Source organism: Electrona antarctica (assembly GCF_951216825.1).
Source record: "Electrona antarctica genome assembly, chromosome: 11".
In the NCBI taxonomy this organism is placed as follows: domain Eukaryota; kingdom Metazoa; phylum Chordata; class Actinopteri; order Myctophiformes; family Myctophidae; genus Electrona; species Electrona antarctica.
In genome coordinates this window covers 4,828,092-4,851,234 of record NC_136792.1, presented here as the reverse complement: position 1 = coordinate 4,851,234, position 23,143 = coordinate 4,828,092, and the positions used below count along the sequence as shown (strand labels likewise).

The 23,143-nt window shown below is 43.9% G+C and overlaps 1 protein-coding gene across 1 annotated transcript in view; it reads left to right on the top strand.

Annotated features, from left to right (window-relative positions):
* Positions 1 to 361: 361 nt before the first annotated feature.
* The window catches only part of arrb1 (arrestin, beta 1), a gene marked incomplete at both ends in the record, with an annotated part of 31,007 nt that continues 8,225 nt past the window's right edge, over positions 362 to 23,143 (top strand). Inside the window, 7 exons of the mRNA XM_079514314.1 lie at positions 362 to 381; positions 11,620 to 11,650; positions 13,259 to 13,319; positions 13,846 to 13,890; positions 16,216 to 16,412; positions 17,859 to 17,918; positions 22,283 to 22,350. Of these exons, the coding sequence (XP_079370440.1) occupies positions 362 to 381; positions 11,620 to 11,650; positions 13,259 to 13,319; positions 13,846 to 13,890; positions 16,216 to 16,412; positions 17,859 to 17,918; positions 22,283 to 22,350 (482 nt within the window). The remainder of the gene's footprint in view (positions 382 to 11,619; positions 11,651 to 13,258; positions 13,320 to 13,845; positions 13,891 to 16,215; positions 16,413 to 17,858; positions 17,919 to 22,282; positions 22,351 to 23,143) is intronic.

Sequence of the window (23,143 nt, the reverse complement as noted above, 5' to 3'; positions counted from 1 at the left end):
GGAGAGAGAGAGAGAGAGAGAGAGCAGAAGAGAGAGAGAGACACAGAGAGAGAGAGAGAGAGCAGGAGAGAGAGAGAGAGAGAGCAGGAGAGAGAGAGAGAGAGAGAGAGAGCAGAAGAGAGAGAGAGAGAGAGAGAGCAGAAGAGAGACACGTACTGGACCCTGCTAGACCACGACGGAGAGAAGAGGCTGAGTTCTCTCTCTTTCCGTTCTGTCGACTGACAGCGTTCCTATCTCTCTCTCTCCCTCCATCTATCGTTCCTATCTCTCTCTATCTCTCCATCTATCGTGTTCATTCCTATCTCTCTCTCTCTCCCTCTCTCCATCTATCGTGTTCATTCCACAGTCGATCGTCATCACCATGGGAGATAAAGGCACAAGGTAAGTGTGTGTGTGTCTGTGCTCCATCTCCTGTAATGGTTGCTATGGGTTACAGAATAATTCTCTGCTAATTCTCTCCGTACTGCTTTCTCTCTGTGTGTGTGCGTGTGTGTGCGTGCGCGTGCGTGTGTGCGCGTGCATGCACTCTAGATGTATGTGTGTATGTGTGTGCATTTTAGACATGCATGCGTGCGTGCGTGCGCTCTAAATGTATGTGTATTTGTGTGCATTTTAGACATGCATGCTTGTGTGTGTGTGCGTGCGTGCGTGCGTGCGTGTTCAATTATCATCATCATGACGATGACATCTTAAACTCCTCCTTCTTCCCCTCTTCAATTTCCCTCTTCAGCTCCTCTTCCTCCACCATGTTCGTTCCTTCTTTCTTTCTTTCTTTCTTTCTTTCTTTCTTTCTCCTTCCCTTGTACTATTGACTGATCTAGGATCTGATCCTTAACGAACATCTCAAACATTTCCGTGTCAAGGACCCCCACACATATATACTCTAGTCTATTTGGCCGTGGACCCCCCTCTGAAAATGAGATAGGGACCCCCAGAAGAACAGATGTGTGCTAAATGTAAATATAATATATTTTTTAAAATGTTAAAACAAACAAATCTAAGAAATTCCATAAAAAAATAAAACAATGTAGAAGTAGTGAAAAGCCGATCTAAAAGCGTTTTCACTAGTTTGGGTCTAAACTTTGGGTCTTTAGGGTCTCGACCTGAAGTTTGGGAACCAGGGATCTAGTAGGATCTCATCCCTCAGTCCCACCCCCTTGAGAGACCGAAATCCCCGTTAATTTTCCTCATAGACTTTTCAGAAAGTATTTATTTAAAGACGTTTACGCCGCGGACAAAGCCAACTCTTGTCGTGACAATCATGACAACAAACACAATTTTTCGGGCTGAACAAATCATTTTGTTGTTTTTCTTCTTTGTAATTATTTGTTTGGTCCAAAATATTGTGTTTGTTGTCATGATTTGTCACGACAAGAGTTGGCTTCGTACGACGCTCATAAGGTCTTTAAATAAATACGTTTTGAAATGTCTATGGGCAAAATGCATTGAGATTAATTTCCTGGGCCTGTTGTCGTCATGAAAGGGGGCGGGACTGCGACGCTCTATTGGTACAGCATATTGTTCTGTTATGGATCTCATCCTTGTCTCTACTATTGGTATTGGTGATCTATAGAATCCGATCCGACTCGTTCCTATTGGTAGCCTGTATGTAGTGATCTAAGAGAGAGGGAAATAAAGGACTGATCTGGGAGCTGTAATGTGGCTCTGCCTGTATGTAGTGATCTGAGAGAGAGGGAAATAAAGGACTGATCTGGAAGCTGTAATGTGGCTCTGCCTGTATGTAGTGATCTAAGAGAGAGGGAAATAAATGACTGATCTGGGAGCTGTAATGTGGCTCTGCCTGTATGTAGTGATCTAAGAGAGAGGGAAATAAATGACTGATCTGGGAGCTGTAATGTGGCTCTGCCTGTATGTAGTGATCTAAGAGAGAGGGAAATAAATGACTGATCTGGGAGCTGTAATGTGTCTCTGCCTGTCAGTTGCCGTGGTAACGGCCTGCTGGGTAACTAGATCATGTTTAAAACATTTCACCCATAATGCAGCTCTACTGTACTCTAATGCAGAGAGGATGGATTGGATGTTTTTTCCTCCAGAATCCACCTCTACTGTCTCTACTGTATTGTGCCTCAGCCGCTGGCTACAGTATATGGCGTGCGTGCGTGCGTGCGTGCATGCGTGCGTGCGTGCGTGTGTGTGTGTGTGTGCGTGTGTGTGTGTGTGTGCGTGTGTGCGTGTGTGCGTGTGTGTGTGTGTGTGATGTCCAGTCATCAGATAAATGCCTCAGTTTATTGGCAGCCGTTTGTGTTCATCCATTGATCTGCTGTGAATGCTCCTGAGGGTTTAGAGGAGGGGGGGGGGGGCTTCGACCCTGTGCCACCACGAGTACTATACTACTAGCTAGTAGGCTATACTAATATAATACTAGTGTACTATAGGATATAGGTGGTTACTACTTGCCCGTCGGGCCATGGCTCTTTAGCCGATTGGTAACGCTCACGGCTTGTTGATTTGAGATCCCGGGTTCGCCTCCCCCTCCCGGCCGAGGCGTGCATGGTTTCTGTATCCCAAGGCGGCACTGCAGACTATAGCACCGTTGAGCGTATAGTCGACAGCACGTTACCTGCCTGGGGTGGAGGTCCCCCCAGTCAGTCGCGCCTATAGCTCCTGGCCGCCGCTTCCAGGTGGGGCGGGGGGTGGGGGTGACTGTAGGCTATAGGTGGCTGTCGGGCCATGGTTCTTTAAAGGCGTAATGAAATGAAAAATACGTTTTTCACACTTTTAGACCATATCCGTGGTCATCATATATGGATGCCAAAATCGATAAAAGCCAATAAAAATGAAGCTCACCCGTTTAATTCCCCATATCTGCGCATCCTTCCAACACTGTCCAGCACAGCTGCTACTGATTACAGAAATCCTTTTTATTCCCATTCAAGATAACATCCAGACAGTGTATTACTCGGTTTCAACTTAATCATCACGCTAAAATATGTATCTGAAAACATTATAGGGTAGAAATAAGCCACATAACAGTAAACTGGTACAGCTGGCCGTCTATCTGACTTGTAAACAAACAATCCATGCGTCCTGTGTTTAGCATAGCTACCGTCCCTAGCTACCGTCCCATCGCCTGAAGGGATGCAACGCTCTGATTGGTTCAGAAACTTCAGAGCGGTGTTTCGAGATGAAACCGTCTGAAACTTCAAAATAAAATGCCCAGCATTTCCGTTTCCCTACACCTTTAACCGATTGGTAACGTATACACGGCTTGTTGATACGAGGTCCCGGGTTAGCCTCCCGGCCAAGGCTATACACTAGTATTAGTGTACTAGTTCTACTACCACTACTATTATTATTCACGGTGTAATGTAGACTTAGAAATGTACGCAGCTAACTAACCCCATTCATTGTGGAATCACTATTTTGGGCAAATTCATCAAAATCTGTCAAAATCTCAAGCTCGCTGTTTGTTATACGAAATGCCACAAATCTTTTCCCCCCCATTTTGTTTCTTTTTACAATAGAAACTCTGGCATAGAGTCTGCTAACCTGTCAGCTTCGCATGATCTCATTTACGTTGATACACTGACCTGTCACTCACTTTATTTATAGGCCTATCTGACTGTAGATTCATTCCCATACATTGTATGTACCGTATTTTTGATATATGCTGTTATTTGATAGGTTACAGATAAGAGGCTTGCAGGACTATTTATCATTTTTTTAATCAACTTTCATTAACTGTATCATTAGCCTTTGAGACAGCGTGAGGTTTTTTTAATGAACTTCTCCAGCTGTGAATCCCTCAGCCCCCTCTGCGTTGTGGGACGGTAGTGTTTATCCACACAACACTTCAAAACCCAGTGATTTTCCAGTGTGAAACACGCTTAGAATCTGTATAGTACTGGGATATAGTAGGCCTACTGGGACACGGCTATATATAGGCTTTGGCTTCACTCACACTGTCACAACAGAATGTTGTATAGCTGATGCATGAGACTTGTTGACTGTTGCAAGCTCGCAATTCATTTCCAATGGGAGTCACGTGGTTTGAAGAGACAAACGTGTTGTATGAGGGGGAGGGGGGCAGTCGAAACACAGCCGAAAGCCGTACAACAGCATCAAACAAAAATGTTGTGTCAAACCATGTGACTTCCATTGGAAATGCATTGGGGCGGCCATGGCACTTACAACTTGTTTACAGATACCATGCAACATTGTTGTATGCTAGATGTGAAGGTGTGAGTGAGGCCTTTGTGTGTGAGATGTTTGTTGATGCATGTGTTTGACAGCGTTGGTTTGGTTATTGAATAGTTTGTGTGTGTGAGTGTTCACACGTGTGTATGTGGGGGGGGGGGGGGGGTCCTGTGTATTATGTCGGCTAGATGGATATGCAAGCAATAAAGTCAGATTTGGTGTTCTCTATCGTACATCAGAGCTTTTTGAGATGTAAGACTATAAACCTCTCATCATAGGCAGTGTGCTGGGCTGGACATGAGCTACTGACAACAACATCTCACTATAAAGAGCAGGAACTACAGTACATAGCTACAGAAAGAAACATGTAGCCTGCTATTTGAAAGTGCGTGCGTGCGTGCATGCGTGCGTGCGTGCGTGCGTGCGTGTACACATACATAGGGACACACATAGCTGGTCATTGGAGTGGTTAGGCACTCAAAAGATAAGAGATACAACCGGGTGACTGGGAGGTTAGCAATGTGCATCGATGCACCTCATCTGGATGTGTGCTATAACCACTCATACACAGCCATCACAAACTCTGAATAATTAACTTGGACTGAAAGGATAGAGAAAGTCTGCTTTTTTCCCCCTTTTTTCACCATTTTGCAACCCATTTTTTTCACCCAGTGTCAATTATCTAATGTAATCCTGGGCGCTATACTTCCTCTGCCAACCTGGGGGGGCAGCGGACTGACCCCATGCTTCCTACTATGCATGAGGAGTCCAAGCTGCTTCTTTTCACTTGACAGGGGGGAATTTCGCCGGACGGACGTAGCGTGTGGAAGGAACACGTTATTCCGAGAGTTCCAGAGGGCATGGGGGCTGCCACACCGAACACTCTATCGCCTATACTAGGGTCCGCTTTTTGCTCATGGATTAGTGACTAGGAGTCCCAAGTCAGAAGACCTCAGGTTCTGCGCTGGGGTGTTGTAATCCTGTAGTTCTGACAGGTCCCGTGCTATAGGGCATGGAGAGCTTTATAGGTGATGCGGAACTTAACCGGAAGGCGTTGTTTGAGGGTACAGGGGGTGATGTGCTGCCAGGGTTTTGGTACGGGTGAGCACTCTGGCAGCTGCATTCTGCACATACTGCAGTCTACTGTCCAGGGCTATGTTGGGGAGCCTGAACAAGACACAGTACAGTACAGTACAGTAATCCAGGTTGGGTGAGATGAAAGCGACTGAGAAGAGTCTGTGAGTGGTGGCCGGAGTTGTAAAAGATGGACGGAGTCCTCTTTAAGCAATATGAACGTGTGTTTATTAACAAGAAAGGTTGGTGATACAAAAGGTGGTTACGTCTCTGTCTGTCTGTGTATGTATATGCCTGAACGGACATCCTGTCTGTCTGCTTTGCCCCTGTCCTGTACCGTAGTACCAGCTCTACTGCGCAGTGCTGCGCAGGTACAATTGTGCAGTCACAATGTTACCGTATATGACAGGAGTCAGGAAATGTTTTTGAGGTGGAAGAAGGCAGATTTGAGTACTAAAAGAACATTCAACACAGATTTACAGTAGATATGTATATGGAGCTATAGACAATTTAAGGCCTTGTAGGTAGTACTTTGAACACAATACTTTATTGTATAGAGAAACCTGTGGGTTTTGAAAATTATGGAAAATGGAACCCAAGCGTTTACATAGTCCTATGTATAGTATGCATAAACTTTCCTTAATGATTATATCTGATTTCAGTATTCATTTATGGTGTATTTTCTCTATTATTAAGGTTATTGTAGCCGTCATTCAATCTGTATTGTCCCCAGCCAAAACGGTTGAGAAGCTGTGGTATAGGCCAAGGAGCTAATGATCCAAACGGTTGAGAAGCTGTGGTATAGGCCAAGGAGCTAATGATCAAAACGGTTGAGAAGCTGTGGTATAGGCCAAGGAGCTAATGATCCAAACGGTTGAGAAGCTGTGGTATAGGCCAAGGAGCTAATGATCCAAACGGTTGAGAAGCTGTGGTATAGGCCAAGGAGCTAATGATCCAAAACGGTTGAGAAGCTGTGGTATAGGCCAAGGAGCTAATGATCCAAAACGGTTGAGAAGCTGTGGTATAGGCCAAGGAGCTAATGATCCAAACGGTTGAGAAGCTGTGGTATAGGCCAAGGAGCTAATGATCCAAACGGTTGAGAAGCTGTGGTATAGGCCAAGGAGCTAATGATCCACGTATAGGAGTGTGTGTTCCAGCAAGAACTGTGGCTACAGAATTTGGAATGAGCTGGAGTATTGCCACAGTTTGGGGGGAAATCCAGTTAAAAGTAATTGTCATTACTTGTGGAAGAAGGCAGATTTGAGTACTGTAGACATTTTTAAAGCTCAGCTCAAGACCCACTTCTACACCCTTGCTTTTAATTGATTTATTTGTCTTTTTAAAAAAATGTCCTCACTGTATTGTTTATGCCCTGCCTTTCTTTTCTTTTTTGTGTAAAGCACTTTGAGCTGCATTTCATGTCATGAAAGGTGCTATACAAATAAAGTTTTATTATTATTATTATTTATTAATTGTCCAGTCAGTCATTCATAATGCGCTGGCATGTCAGATGGCGGATCGACTAATATTCATTTAACTTCTGCCAGTATTTTATTATAAAAAATATTATTATATATGTTTTGTTTTTTTACTATTATTATTTTTTTGTTTCCCTTTATTTTTGTCTTGTCTCGTCTTTTTTTTTTTTTTTTTTTTTTCTACAGTATTTGTCTTTGTGAAAGTCTTGTTTAATGTTGTTAATTGTTGTCATATTGTCTTGATCACTTTCACTGTTTAATGGTCTTTTTGTAAACAAAAACATTTCAATAAACATGTTGTGGGGGGGGGGGGAAAGCATTTCAGTCATCTAACCTGTTGGAGATGCACATGGACCAGTTTTTCAGAGTCAGGCTGAGACGTGGAGCGTACTTTGTAGAGAAGGCTGCAACACAGTCACATTTCATTCACTGTGCGTCACGTAGACTAGCAGGAGCCATGATGGAACATGGTGTTAAAAACACACGTATTGACCGTATTGAAGGTAGTCGATATTCCATCCAACTAGACAAAAATACCAATGTTGTAAATTGATTGATTGATTGGTTGACATCTTGTTGACAAAATGCATTATGCATGAACATATATTTGTATTCTGTCAAAAGGATGAAGCACAACGAGAAAGATTCAGCAATTGTAAGTGTGGTTGCGTCTTGTAATACATTTTACCAGACTTTATTGAGAGGCGCTAGTCCCCTCCTATGTAAAGCTTTGAGGGTCTGTGTAAACACAAACATTGAAGACATTGAAGACAAAAGTGAGGACGCAAATTGTGATTGGCCAGAATTAGATGATCTATGATGACGCATGATGATAACCGAAGTTCTAGGAAAGCCCTGCTGTGATTGGCCATGGCCAGTAGTCATTGTGATTGACAGTTTTTGCGACCAGTCATTAGTCCTACAACTACAACCTATCTCAAACCCTCACCCTAACCCTAACCTCCCACGGGGCAGCACACCTAAACCTAACCTTAACCCATGTCTAACCAATGACTAGTCTAAACTAAGTATGCACCCCCCTAAACCTAACCCGAACGGCCTAACCTCAGTAAAACGATGCCTTCCCGGGAGCCAATCAGACACATGGTGAGGCGGGTCTACCCTAGAACGTTGGTGGGATTCATAATCACGCCGCATTTACTATTAAATTGTGTATTTCCTGTCAGGCAGTCAGTCAGTCAGTTGTTTGGCTGGTTGGTTGGTCACCCCAGGCATCACCATACATGGTCATGCTTTGTGACGTCACATGACATCATCAGGGATGGAGATCAATATTAAGCCCATATAGTTTCCAGCAGCAGGTCTCATCACAGAGAGCCCCCTCTCTCTGATCTCCGCCCCCTCTCTCTGATCTCCGCCCCCTCTCTCTGATCTCCGCCCCCTCTCTCTGATCTCCACCCCCCCTCTCTGATCTCCGCCCCCCTCTCTCTGATCTCCGCCCCCTCTCTCTGATCTCCGCCCCCTCTCTCTGATCTCCGCCCCCTCTCTCTGATCTCCGCCCCCTCTCTCTGGTCTCCGCCCCCTCTCTCTGATCTCCGCCCCCTCTCTCTGATCTCCGCCCCCTCTCTCTGATCTCCGCCCCCTCTCTCTGATCTCCGCCCCCTCTCTCTGATCTCCGCCCCCTCTCTCTGATCTCCGCCCCCTCTCTCTGATCTCCGCCCCCTCTCTCTGATCTCCGCCCCCTAGCCGTGTTGTGGGGCAAACTGAACCAGAGCTGAACTGTGAATGACAATTCACACGCTTTGCGTTTGTAAAATTACTCATTTGCCGACTAAAGATTGAACGGAAAACTAATGTAAAATACGAGGCTTACGCTCAACATACGTACAGCTATTAGGAAGAGAGCTTTATCTCTGCAAAATCGGGGATATTATGACACACTCACACACAGAATGGAAAGATTATTTTGACAGCTACTGCCTCACTTTCAAGGCTACAACAACTGATGCAGCGCAGTAGCCTATACCTTATTGAAGGAACGAACTAATATACATGTAATTGTTTATTTTACATCTGCTGGTGGGTGCTCAAACTGTATGTAAAATGTATTTGATTGCCCATTTGCCTTTGATAACACATGGTAGGCACTAGGCTATGATTCAAGAACACTTATTAACCCATTCTGAACGGGAACCCCTTTTGGTGTTTTAACTAAGCATTATGTTATACTTTAGCTATTGAAAAATAGCAGATCTACAAGCTCATAGCGCGCCACCGAGTGGCGCGCTACGAGCTTGTAGGTCTGCTATTTTTGAAAAATCGTGAAAATGCGGCACAAATCTTTGAATATATATTCTTTCAGAGCGAACGTTTTTTTTATCTCGACGTCAGGCCTAAAATTAACAATAATATATAATAGGCCTACAGTACCTCTAGATCCAGTGCGTTTTTCTATTGATTGTTAATCTCCACATTAACTCTGTTCATTGAAAACAGCTGATCTGCAGCTCACCAGGGTATAGATTGGCTATTTTAATAAGCTACAGTTAATTGACAGTTGACCTACTTTTACGTCCTTTGCAGTGCAGTGACGATTTTCTGGGTGTTAATTTTAAACGAATGAATACATTAATCAAGTACACTTTAACAAGATACAATACAATGTAGATCGGGTGGTTTTTAACTGTTAAATCTGTTCGTTGAAAATAGCTGATCTGCAAGCTCACTACTAGGTTGTAGATGGATTACAATTATACTAATAGTGATATATGAATACTATATTTATATATAGTGAAATATATAAATAAAATCATGACATGACCAGCTAGACACCCAATTCAAATAGAAACCTCATTGATTATATAAATGTGTATGTGGCTTAATTAAATGACCAGTGCTTGGCTGTTATGCATCCATGGTTCTGCATTGCGCGTCAGTGCACATTTGCTTGAAACTTGATTGTTTGATCAAGACAAGTCCAGACAATAAAATCCTTCCTTCTAAAGTCCTTCTGTTATGGCACAAGTATGAACAGAGCAAATCTGCACCATTGAAGTATAGTGTAATAGCATAGAAAAGTCACTGTCTAGGCTACAAGCTCGTCATGTCACTCTAGCAAAGTGATTGATCTGTGTCTCGATCTCCTAGGGTCCTACTTGCCCCACAACAAGGGGAGAGAGAGAGAGAGAGAGATGCTGGAAGCGACAAATGTGTACGCCCCTTTTGGGATATTTTGCTGGGCCCTATATGGGAATGCCCATATATGGAGATCCCTGGTGCCATCAATATTGGCCAGCAACTCTACATCTGACCTCAAACCTCAAACCCTTAGATCTCCAGCTAACCTGTTCTGACATTCCATATGTTGATCCTTCCTCATCCGTCCTTTCTCTTCGATGTCTCCCTTTTGACTGATAACCTGTCCATTTAAACTCTAGACGGGCCTGCCCCAAAGTTATTAGTGCAGCCGGGCCCGGCAGCCGGTGAAAACTAGAGTTCTCAACAGGACTGAAAATGAAGGCCTGGGCCCTACCTGGGCCCTCATCAAACCCTGTACACTCAAGACACTGCCCCCCGCTGCCACCCTTAGATCTCCATATATGGAGCTGACCTGACATTCCATATGTTGATCTGACCACATCAAACCCTGTACACTCAAGACACGCTCCATATATGGCCAGTACAGAATTCATTCCATATGTTCCATAAAGTTTGAGAGCTAATTTGCATCACTCACTGTCAGTGGACAACAATGAGTCACAAGACACTGACTGTCAGGCAATCTTAGCCAATCATAATTATGTAAAAGCGCTATAGGGGAAAAATATCTCTCAAGAGTCGTGAAGGTGCACAAAAAATATCGTGGCAATCCAGACGATAGTTTTCAAGATGTTGTTTGGAACAAAACAACAAAGGCTTCTATTTGTCAAGTGGCAATGGTTGCCGTGGTAACAACATAGGTGTGAGAACCCCCCCCCCCAAATAAGCAGATATAAAAGGTTGCAATGTGCCACATCGCGTTGCGAGCTTGTAGATCTGCCATTTTCGGCAAGAAATGCAATTGTATGACAGAGTGTATAGTGTGAATCTGTCCTCAGTGTCTGAGTGTCCAGACTGACACATGTCCATGTGTTTTTAAGCTGTTCAGACGTGATGAATACCAATCTGATTCAAGGCCAAAAGAATCTGATTTGGGCCAAAGTGTTGGTCGGACAACGTGATGGACTGACTGTATGTCCTTTAGTGCACTAGCATGTTCTCTACAGTACTGTATGTACACAGGGACATCGTTTCCTATGGATAATGACATCACATCCTTTGTTTTTCCAGAATCCCAGGGGCCAATTCTTCTGGGAAGGGGGGGGGGGGGGGGGGGGTCTGAAAGCTAATGGACGCTGGGCAGCAGATATGGAGGGTAATTTATGATAGCATTAAGACTGAGAGAGGGAGAGAGAGAGAGAGAGAGAGAGAGAGAGAGAGAGAGAGAGAGAGAGAGAGAGAGAGAGAGGGGGGGAGAGGGAGGGGGGGAGAGGGAGCGGGAGAGGGAGGGAGAGAGAGAGAGAGAGAGAGAGAGAGAGAGAGAGAGAAGGCAGGGACATAATTGTATCGGATGTGCATTAGGCTGAGAGACTGAATGACTAACCTACTGACTGCCTGACTGACAGGGATGACATTTTGGGGGCAGGGGCTCAAGCAAAAAAAAAGAAAACCCTACCAACACGCACTATTCACACACTGCCTCCATCCAAAAGAAAAACATCCACACACACCCTACCAACACGCACTATTCACACACTGATGTAGCCACACTGCCTCCATCCATAATCACACAGTATATTCATACCTGACTGGTGTAGGTGTGTGTGTGTTTGTGCATGCGTGTGTGCGTGTGTGCGCGATGTGGACACAGACCAAGATAAAGTGCATCTCTGTTTGTGTTTTGTTACAGGGTTTTCAAGAAAGCGAGTCCCAATGGAAAGGTGAGTTACGCAACCCTTCACAACTGACACAACTCCATCTACACAGCAGCTCCATTTTTGAGTGGTGTAAACCACTCCTACAACTGGCTTTGTTAGTTTACGTGTCTGTCTGTACCAAAAAAAATCACACCCGTGTGAACTGAGTGGTGTAAGGTCTTATATAGCCTGATCAGCTGTGGTCTGACGTAATGTCTGACGTAATGAAATCACACCCGGTGAACTGGGTGACCGTAGCAACCATGCTCATTTTTTGAGCACAGACAGACAGACACGTAAACTAACAAAGCCAGTCGTAGGAGTGGTTTACACACTCAAAAAATGAGAATGGTTGCTATGGTCACCCAGTTCACACGCGTGTGATTTCATTACGTCAGACATTACGTCAGACCACAGCTGATCAGTCTATATAAGACCTTACACCACTCAGTTCACACGGGTGTGATTTTTACTTTATTTCTAGTTTTCAATCATTTCAATGAGTATTTGAATATAGCCGATCTACAAGCTCACAGCGCGTCGCAAGGTGCCGAGTTGTGAGCTTGTAGATCTGCCATTTTCACAGGATGTTTATATGTACATTATTTGTATGCATTTGAAAACTTGTGAAATGGGACTTTTGGACTAATTTTGGTAGGCCTACTTTAAGTATATTTTAACTTCATTTCAACTTGTACTTGTAACAGGCTATTTCTACAATATATAAGGTATCAATAATACTTTTTCCTAAGTAAATCCTGTGAGTACTTCTTCCATCACTGTAAGAGGCACATAACCCCATCTACGCAACGCAAAACTGATCAGAGTCCGATCAGATTACAGTGATTATGATCACCTGTTGAACCCTATATAGTGTCCCCATTCTGACCTGAACATTTGATGATAGTCGCCGAGCTCTATCGTCTATGTTTGATGAAGAGATACGGTGTAGAGGGTTATACTAACAGACCTGGTGTAGAATCCTGGGATACCCCGGTCAACTAGAGCGTTGCAGTCCCGCCCCCTTTCATGACGACGCCAGGCCCAGGAAATGAATCCCAATGCATTTTTCCCATAGACATTTCAAAAAGTATTTATTTAAAGACCTTTTAAGCGTCGTACGAAGCCAACTCGAATCGTGACAAATCATCAATCAAATGAATGAACAAATGAAAAACAACAAAAAAAAGTGTTGTAACCTGCCGTTTTTTTCTACTTTCTAATTCTTTGTTTGGCCCAAAACATTGTGTTTATTGTCATGATTTTTTTCACGACAAGAGTTGTCTTTGTCCGCGGCGTAAACGTCTTTAAATAAATACTTTCTGAAAAGTCTATGAGGAAAATGAACGGGGATTTCTTTTCCGGGTCTCTCGAGGGGGCGGGACTGCAGCGCTCTATAGGTACACAACCATGGGTTCCTAAGTGGTTACATGTAAAGGGACCCTAATGTTCAAAGGAGGAAAGTATTTTATACTAACAAAGTTACTTAAGTCATAACATATTAAAAACTTTGACTAACCGTGTTACACACTAACTGTGTGTGTGTGTGTGTGTGTGTGTGTGTGTGTGTGTGTGTGTGTGTGTGTGTGTGTGTGTGTGTGTGTGTGTGTGTGTGTGTGTGTGTGTGTGTAGCTGACTGTGTATCTAGGGAAGAGAGACTTTGTTGACCAAGTAAACTTAGTGGAGCCAGTTGGTAAGGACACTCATGCACTCACGCACGCACGCACACACACACACATGCATGCACACACATACACACACACACACACACACACACACACACACACACACACACACACACACACACACACACACACACACACACACACACACACACACACACACACACACACACACACACACACACACACACACACACTAATGTATGATGACATACCCTTGGTAACAAAAAATATCAGACCTACAAGCTCACAACATGTTGCAAGACGCAACGCAACATGAATTTGTAGAAGAGATTTGGTGTCGGCCTAGAGGGGAAAAAAGATGAGACCAAGTAGCCGACCACAAACTAACTGTTGTATAAATAATATATTTATATATGCACAAAAAAGATACCTTTAACTGATATGAGATATATTTCAATGTTTTTGTACAGTATGTAATCATTATTCTCTCTCCTCTCCTCTCCTCTCCTCTCCTCTCCTCTCCTCTCCTCTCCTCTCCTCTCCTCTCCTCTCCTCTCCTCTCCTCTCCACCAGATGGTGTAATTCTCATTGATCCAGAGTACTTGAAGGAGAGAAAAGGTTAATGTTATGTTTCTGTTCTTCTGCTGTTATAGATTATAGGAATCAGTTTTATAACTGCATAGATATAGTGGACCCAAGATCGTAGCTAACATACTACAGTCGTATTACAGTTGCTACGGAGTAATTACAGTTTTACACGATTGAAAACCTTCACTTCATGTATCTATAATCGCTTGATATGACACAGTTTGCACTACATCACACTCCCTTATCTGCATTTAGACTTTACACTCTGATTACACATAAATTACACATCACCTTTGTTGTCCAAACACTACACACACAATGTTCAGTTGTTGCACACACTTATCACGTAAAATCTCAAAGCAGTTTGAGCAGGTTTGAGCAGGCCGGTTTACAGTAATGTAAAAGATAGATAGATAAATAAATAAATAAAACTATTTGTGGCTGCATATTGGTGGGCTGTTTGACTATGAAAAAGTAGGCATACACTGAGTCATTTTACAAAAGGGGAAATGGCTCATTCTCCATAGTCATTGTCATTCGTGTGTGTTTCATTTCTATGATTGTGTTTTCAATGTTGCACTTCATTGTGCTGTAAATGCTTGGTAGTGTGCAGCAAATGCTTACAGTGGTGGAAAAAGTACTCAATTGTTTTACTTAAGTAAAATAACCAATACTGCAATTTAGAACTACTTCGTTACAAGTAAAAGTACGGATTTGAAAATGTACTTGAGCAAAAGTATCGGCATCAAAATGTACTTAAAGTACTAAAAGTAAAAGTACTCATATTGCAGAATGTCCCACTTCACAAGTTCAAAATGTGTACAAAGTCTATTGAAAATAGCAGTTTTCAAATAATTGTAGTGAAGTAAAAGTACAAATTTTGGCTCCGAGATGTAGTGGAGTAGAAGTAAAAGTACTGGAAATTGGAAATACTCAAGTAAAGTACAAATACCTCAAAATTGTACTTAAGTACAGTACTTAAGTAAAAGTATTGAGTTACATGATTCCACCACTGAATGCTTAGTTGTGTGTACTCAATGAATGGTATTGTGTGTTGTTTGAAAATATTGCTGTGTACCAAATGGAAACACAAGTTCCATTTTGGGAACAGTTAAGAGATTTGATGGGAAATCATGGAAAAGGAGTGTCAGGGTTTAGCATTTTGTTTAGCATTCAGTTTTGTGTGTGCAGTTTTGAGAATGCCGTTATTGTTGTGGAAAAACGTGTGTTAACAATCGTGAAAAAACTGTAATCTACAACTATGAATGCTATTATTATAGAACTAGGGTCAGTGGCGTGCACAGATAGACACTAGGGGGTGCTAGAGCACCCCCTGCCCTTTTGGCAATGTGCCCTTTTGAAAAAAAAAAACGAGAAAAAAAAAACATTTTTTTCTCTTTTTTTTTTGATTTTTCAAAAATAGCAGACCTACAAGCTCATAGCGCGCCACTCGGTGGCGCGCTATGAGCTTGTAGATCTGCTATTTTTCAATAGCTAAAGCATAACATAATGCTAACACCAAAAGGGGTTCCCGCCCAAAATGGATTAAGGCAACCGGCCGGTTCCACGCGCTGCACAAGGTGCCCTTTTTTAACTTGAGCACCTGCACCTCTAAATGTCTGTGCACGCCACTGACTAGGGTGAGTAACTCAGGTAAGGGTTCAGGTTCAAACCCAAAGTCTTTCACTCTGTGTTCAACTAGATTTCCTCATGGACTGTATAGTGGCATTTCCAGGAATTACATTTTGGACAGGCAAGATGTGTTAATTGTCGTCTCCCCGCGCACAATCGTAGCACTAAAGGTTATCAAAGAGATATACCTGCCAGACGAGTAGGATACAGAGATATACCTGCCAGACGAGTAGGATACAAAGGCTGAAAGGCTTGCATTTACATTCCAATGGGTGATTGAGGGTCGCGCTCTACCGCGACGGGCCAATCAGCTGTCCACTAATAGTTCTCAGGTCTTGTTTTTGTCCTCTTTTTTTCTCATCTTATGGATTTTGGCCAGGCAGAAAATGGATTTGGACAGGCGGACGCCTGCCCTCGCCTTATTGTAGATACGCCTCTGGTACTGTAGTGTAGAAAGTAGTAACATTCTTTAGTCAGACACTGGATGTGATCACTAGCTGAGTTGGCTGCCTCGTGCTCCTAATCGTTAGGATGAGTCTGAGTTGGCTGCCTCGTGCTCCTAATCGTTAGGATGAGTCTGAGTTGGCTGCCTTGTGCTCCTAATCGTTAGGATGAGTCACGTACAGTGGCGCCACAATTAGTACAACTGTTACTACAACTGCTAATACAAAAACTGGATAAACGTGTCTCTCATGTTGTGTTCTGTGTGTTATCTGCTGGTAGTGTTTGTGACGCTGACCTGTGCGTTTCGCTACGGCCGGGAGGACCTGGATGTCCTCGGCCTGACCTTCAGGAAGGACCTGTTTGTGGCCAACATCCAGGCCTTCCCTCCTCTGGTGGAGGACAAGAAGAACCTCACCCGCCTGCAGGAACGACTGGTCAAAAAGCTGGGGGAACATGCTTATCCCTTCGTCTTTGATGTGAGAACCATAATCACACTTGTGTCTATAGTCTCTGGACTCTGAACCGCATTCATTAATTAATTGTAAAGGAGAGAGTGGTCAGAAGAATGTTGTCTTTATTTAGCGGAGAGACAATGTAATAAGACAGCGTAGGAGAGAAAGAATGTGGAAGAGACCGACAATAGGACAGCTGGGAGACAGACGGTGTACTGTGTAGCGGAGAAGGTAGGACAGCTGGGAGACAGACGGTGTACTGTGTAGCGGAGAAGGTCAGTAGAACAGTTGAGATGCAGACAGTGTATAGAAGAGGCCGACAATAGGACAGCTGGTAGGTAGACAGTATAGGAGAGACAAACAGTAAAACACCTGATGTTGAGACAATGTAGCAGAGATATATCCATATCATGACCCATTTTGACCTGAGATCAGATTCTAAAAATGTCTTCTACATCATGACAGTTTTCTGAAAAAGCTATGTTTCTATGTCAGTTGTTCTTCGATTTAAAAAAAATAGCAGACCTACAAGCTTGTGAGCTTGTAGATCTGCTATTTTTCAATAGCTAAAGCATAACATAATGCTAACACCAAAAGAGGTTCCTGCCCAAAATGGGTTAAACCGGATATTGTCTGTGATTTTGGATATTGTACTATTGTGATATGGCATACGTGTTCTATAAAAATATAAATACCGGATCGGAAAAAAATCGGTACCAGCAGATACTCAAAATCAAATGATCGGAATCGGATCGGGAGCAAAAAAACATGACCGGGACATTCCTAATAATGGGTAATGCATAATGGATTGTGCAGTCTTCTCTTAACCCATTTTAACCTGAGCTCGATTCTACAAATGCCTTCTAAATCATGTCTTCTGAAAAACCTAAGTATGTCATTGGTGCTCAACCTTTTTCATGTCAAGGACCAGCAGAATTATCAGAATTTTGGCCGCCGACCCCCATCTGAAAATATGTTGTTCCAGGAACCCCCCAGAAGCAAAGAATTGAGTTAAAAACGTTCGCTCTGAAAGAATATATATTCTTCAAAGATTTGTGCCACATTTTCACTATTTAAAAAAAATTGCAGACCTACAAGCTCTATGAGCTTGTAGATCTGCTATTTTTCAATAGCTAAAGTATAACGTAATGCTTAAAACACCAAAAGGGGTTCCCGCCCGAAATGGGTTAAAGGCAATTGTATGTGGCTGGTTTCATTATTGTAACGCCCAAACAACACCGATGTATAATGTAACGGGTAGCGGAGGTGTTTTAGGTGATTTCGGCTGGGGTACAAGAATAAAAAAAATTACGGGGGATGCAATTCTGAATCTCCAAATTTCGGATTTCGTGTCTCTGACTGCAAGATAGAGGGCCCTGAGAGTGAGACAGCTGAGAGTCGACAGTGTGTAGGAGAGACAGACAATGTATTTTTGGCGGTCCAATAAACAGTGTTTTGCTTTTTATTCAGATTCCTCTCAACTTGCCGTGTTCAGTGACTCTCCAGCCAGGTCCAGACGACACTGGGAAGGTGAGGATTAGGTTTAAAAATACTCTATTCTATGCCTATAGTATGTATAAGTATTAGTAACGCCTGGGGATCGAAACCTGGGAACAGACACTATAAAGCCAAACATGTTAACCACTAGCGACTAGCCCCCTTGGCCAGGGGAGATATTAGGCCTTTTGATCTTCTGTGTATAGAGGGTATGCGGGTACCTGGCAGTTATGCAGGAACGCCCACTGGGTGGCAAAAAACGACTTTCTGGCCTTGACAGCCCAGACATCCAAACAGAAAAGTCCTGTCTGATTGCATTCAACAATGTTAAACTCACCAACATTGCAGCTGAACGAAAAGCTTGAACTATCCTTTTTCTATCTGCAAAGTTTTTGTTTCATGAAAATCCACCATAGAAACGTTATGAGCTACTTTCTGTCAAGAAATGCCCGGCATTTGATTATTTATTTATTTATTAAGTGTCAGAGTTTTGAAGTGCTTGTTTTCAATAACACAACATTTTGCTGCCTCCTGCATTATGTGACATTTAGAAACAGGTGGTACGGCAGGACGGTTGAGTGATTTCCAACGAGCGCTTCCAAACTCCAACACTCCATGCTGCTCAATGTTTTGCCACTCAGTCTAGATGAGGGGGGGCGTGTCCTGATGGGAAAACCATGCATGTGCATACTCTCTATTGCTTATGCATTGTGTACTGTACTGTACTGTACTGTAACGTGATTGTGTGCATTTGTTTCTGCATACATAGTTACATGACATCTGACCTCTTCACACTTCCCTGAACTGTCTCTGATCGTTCTCTGAAAAGTATTGTGTGGTATTATTGGTTGTGGCCTAATTTACCAGGTGTGAAATTAGACCATCTCCCACCTGGTGCCATTTCACTCATTTCTTCCTGACGATGCTTGGACTGTCTATCCATTTACTATCCTCTGATCTGTAGCAGGTTTACTGTATTGGCCGGTGTGTGTATACTGCCGTATACTGTCGGATTCATTGTTGATGTTTTTTGTAGTTTTTTTTTTGAGTGGTGCAACCACTCCCTTACGGAGTTATGTGTGTGGCTGAGTGGGTGCCTGCCTGGCTGGCTGGGTATGAGCACAGTAGAGGGTACAGTAGAGGGACCGGCACACAGTAACTCTGTCATTTATCAACCGTTTCGGACGCGGGGCGGCATGCCGGAACCGGCCCGGCCCCCTGGGCGCGTTCCTGGGGGTCTGGAGCTCCCCCCCACCCCACCCCACCCCACCCCCGGGGACCCCCACATGGTAACTCTGTCATTTCTCTACCGTTTCGGACGTGGGGCGGCTCGCCGGAACCGGGCCGGCACCCTGCGTGCGTTCCTGTGGGTCTGGAACTCCACCCCTCCCCCCCCCCCCCCCGGGAACCCCCACACGGAATTCTCTCACACTGTATCTGTATACTTTAACTGCTGTGCCGCCTCTGGCGATTACAGAACACGTGTACAGTTTGTACAGGTAAATGTTACCTTTATGAATTTAGTACTGGCTGGTTGCCATGCTGCCAAAGTGACTAGTTGAGCATCGCCATTACGCTGTGTTTCATTAACACTAACAGGTTCCCAGCTGAAGAAGATGAGGCGGTTAAAATGGGTGGTTGCAATTAAAAGAGCCATGATTTTAGAAGCGCTAAGTGGGTCGGAAGCACTCCACTCAGCATTGTGCCTCACCATGTCCTATTGAGCCTTATTGCTTTAGTAGGCATCAATACTTTGAAATGCCTTTAGAGGCTTCCTGGTGAAATGTGACTGACAAGAGGTCGTGGTGTCAGCCAGGCACAACGCCTGTCTGACAGTTGACTGAAGCATTGTTGAATGCAAATTATGAGGATCCTGAACTCCAGCAATCAAAACGTTTTGTAACATAACATGCTTTTTGTTCATTGTCCATGTTGGAAAAGCTATGCCTTTAGAAGGATTTTTGTCTTGAAGAGACTTTATACATCAGCTCACAGTCTTTATTACATAAGATCACAGACTTTATTACATCAGATCACAGCCAGACATGTGATGAATTGCCCTCTTGTCTCGGGTGGAGACAAGAGGAAGTTACCTCTAGGGCTTCGTACACACCTACACAACAAATGTTCGGTCCGTGTGTGATGTCTGATTGCTGTTTGATTGCTGCTCCAATTCATTTTCAATGGGAGTCACATGGTTTGACCAAACATTTTTGTTTGATGAGGGGGGAGCAATCAGCAATCAGCAATCAAACACAAATGTTTGATCAAACCATGTGACTCCCATTGGAAAAGCATTGTGGTGGCCCAAAAAAACAAAAAAACTACCAAACATTGCTTGATTGGTGTTTGGTACGTGTGAATGAGGCCTAGGCACCCATCTAGGAAGTTACCTCTAGGCACCCATCTAGGAAGTTACCTCTAGGCACCCATCTAGGAAGTTACCTCTAGGCACCCATCTAGGAAGTTACCTCTAGGCACCCATCTAGGAAGTTACCTCTAGGCACCCATCTAGGAAGTCACCTCTAGGCACCCATCTAGGAAGTTACCTCTAGGCACCCATCTAGGAAGTCACCTCTAGGCACCCATCTAGGAAGTTACCTCTAGGCACCCATCTAGGAAGTTACCTCTAGGCACCCATCTAGGAAGTTACCTCTAGGCACCCATCTAGGAAGTTACCTCTAGGCACCCATCTAGGAAGTTACCTCTAGGCACCCATCTAGGAAGTTACCTCTAGGCACCCATCTAGGAAGGTACCTCTAGGCACCCATCTAGGAAGGTACCTCTAGGCACCCATCTAGGAAGTAACCTCTAGGCACCCATCTAGGAAGTTACCTCTAGGCACCCATCTAGGAAGTTACCTCTAGGCACCCATCTAGGAAGTCACCTCTAGGCACCCATCTAGGAAGTTACCTCTAGGCACCCATCTAGGAAGTTACCTCTAGGCACCCATCTAGGAAGTTACCTCTAGGCACCCATCTAGGAAGTTACCTCTAGGCACCCATCTAGGAAGTTACCTCTAGGCACCCATCTAGGAAGTTACCTCTAGGCACCCATCTAGGAAGTTACCTCTAGGCACCCATCTAGGAAGTTACCTCTAGGCACCCATCTAGGAAGTTACCTCTAGGCACCCATCTAGGAAGTTACCTCTAGGCACCCATCTAAGAAGTTACCTCTAGGCACCCATCTAGTGGAGAAAACATAATGCCTCAACACTAGCAGACTCCGGTCATTACAGTACGTGACTGACATGCTCTGGAATCGTCCTGAGATCGTCAGGGTCACTGAAGTCGTTTTTGTGGGAACAAATTCGACAGGAATTCTTGATTATAAGAGTAAGCACGGCCTGGTTAGCAAAAGCAAAACCTCTAGCCTCTATCCATTCCATGCTGAAACAACAACAACAACACAGGTACGTGTTGACCAATCAGTGGGCATCACTGGTGCAATGAAATGCTGCTGTGCAGTGGCATAGAGGTAGATCTAAGATTAACTTGTAATACTTAAATCATAACCCAAACATTATACTCATGATACAGTTGTAAATATAAGCATTGTTAGCTTACAGCAAAAATATATAATAAATAGACTTACTTACTCCAGTGGGGGGAATTCAGTTTTCAGCTTTACCCAGCTGATTTCTGCCCCACAGAGGCATACACAGTGCTCCCTTGATCCCGCCTCTAGCTGCCGCTGATTGGCCAGGCAGTTTGGTGGCCGGAGCATCAAGTCTGCCTGAGAGTTCCCAGATGTGAGCAGGAGGAGGGAACCCAGTGTACTCTCTGCTGCCCCATCTGGCGGAGTCAGGTTAGCGCGGAGGGGGAGCAGCTATTAAAGGTTAAGTGTCTTGCTCAGGGACACTTTGACACATGGCTGTCCTGGCCTGGAATGGTACCGGCGGCGGTTACAATTACAACCACCGCCTTTGGCTCCACAGGCGTCAGGCGGGCTTCTATCTAAACTCATTCACTTGGAAAATGCACCTCCGGCCTTTGGCTCCACAGGCAGACACAACAATATCAACAGCAACAACATATGACAATAGAAATACAGTGAACATGTACTTTGTTATACTTAATAAAAAAAGAAAATAAGTATAGCTTATCTTAATTTTGCAAATAGACTTGAATTACATGACCTAAATGATATAAATGCTAATCTTTGACATACACGTTTACATAAAACGATGGCTTTCGCTGCCTTCATACAAAGTTGGAGCTCAGTTGTAAAAAGGAGGCCCTGGAGGAAATGAATGTCAAAATCAAAAGACTGTTTCTTTTCTTTACAGGTCAAGACACGGCATGTTTCCGCTGACTCTATAATTCACATGACCTCATGTGTTTCATGGGTTCATCTCATCAAAACTCAACCGATCTATATTTGTTGTGACTCTACAGGCCTGCGGCGTTGACTTTGAAGTGAAGGCTTTCTGTGCAGAAACAACAGAGGAAAAAATCCACAAAAGGTTGGTGATGAATCAATGAATTCTGATTGAAAGGGAACCAGGCTGTGGTTATAGTGATAAATCAATGAATTCTGATTGAATGTGAGGTGGGCTAGGCTTTGGTCTGTCTGTCTAAAGGCTCATTCATAGTCTGGATTTCCGGTGGTGAGGTGACCACCGAACTACAACATGACGTCACGAGCCGCGGTGAAGAGCAAACCACCGCCACCGCTCCAGCCCTTCTCTCTGTTTTTACTCACCACCGCTCAACGTTATTTCAGCTCCGGTGGTCACCTCACCACCGGAGCGGTGGTCACCTCACCACCAGAGCGGTGGTCACCTCACCCTGAAAATCCAGACTATGAATAGGCCTTAAGTATCCTTAAAGGCCAAACCACACCAAAGGGTCGGGACGATTTGTTTTTTAAGATAAACCACACCAATGCAACTCATTGAGTTGCAATGAGTTGCATTGGTGTGGTTTACCTTATAAACTGTATTGTCCCGACCCGACCATTTGGTGTGGTTTGGGCTTATATGGCTGGCAAGGAATATCACTTCAAACACATGTCATGTTTTAAGGTCAGTCAGACTACAGACTACTGGTCATGTTTTAAGGTCAGTCAGACTACAGACTACTGGTCATGTTTTAAGGTCAGTCAGACTACAGACTACTGCTTTGCTTCTGTAACACTGGTCATGTTTTAAGGTCAGTCAGACTACAGACTACTGGTCATGTTTTAAGGTCAGTCAGACTACAGACTACTGCTTTGATTCTGTAAAACCCACCTGGCTGTTCCGCTCCTCCAGTGGA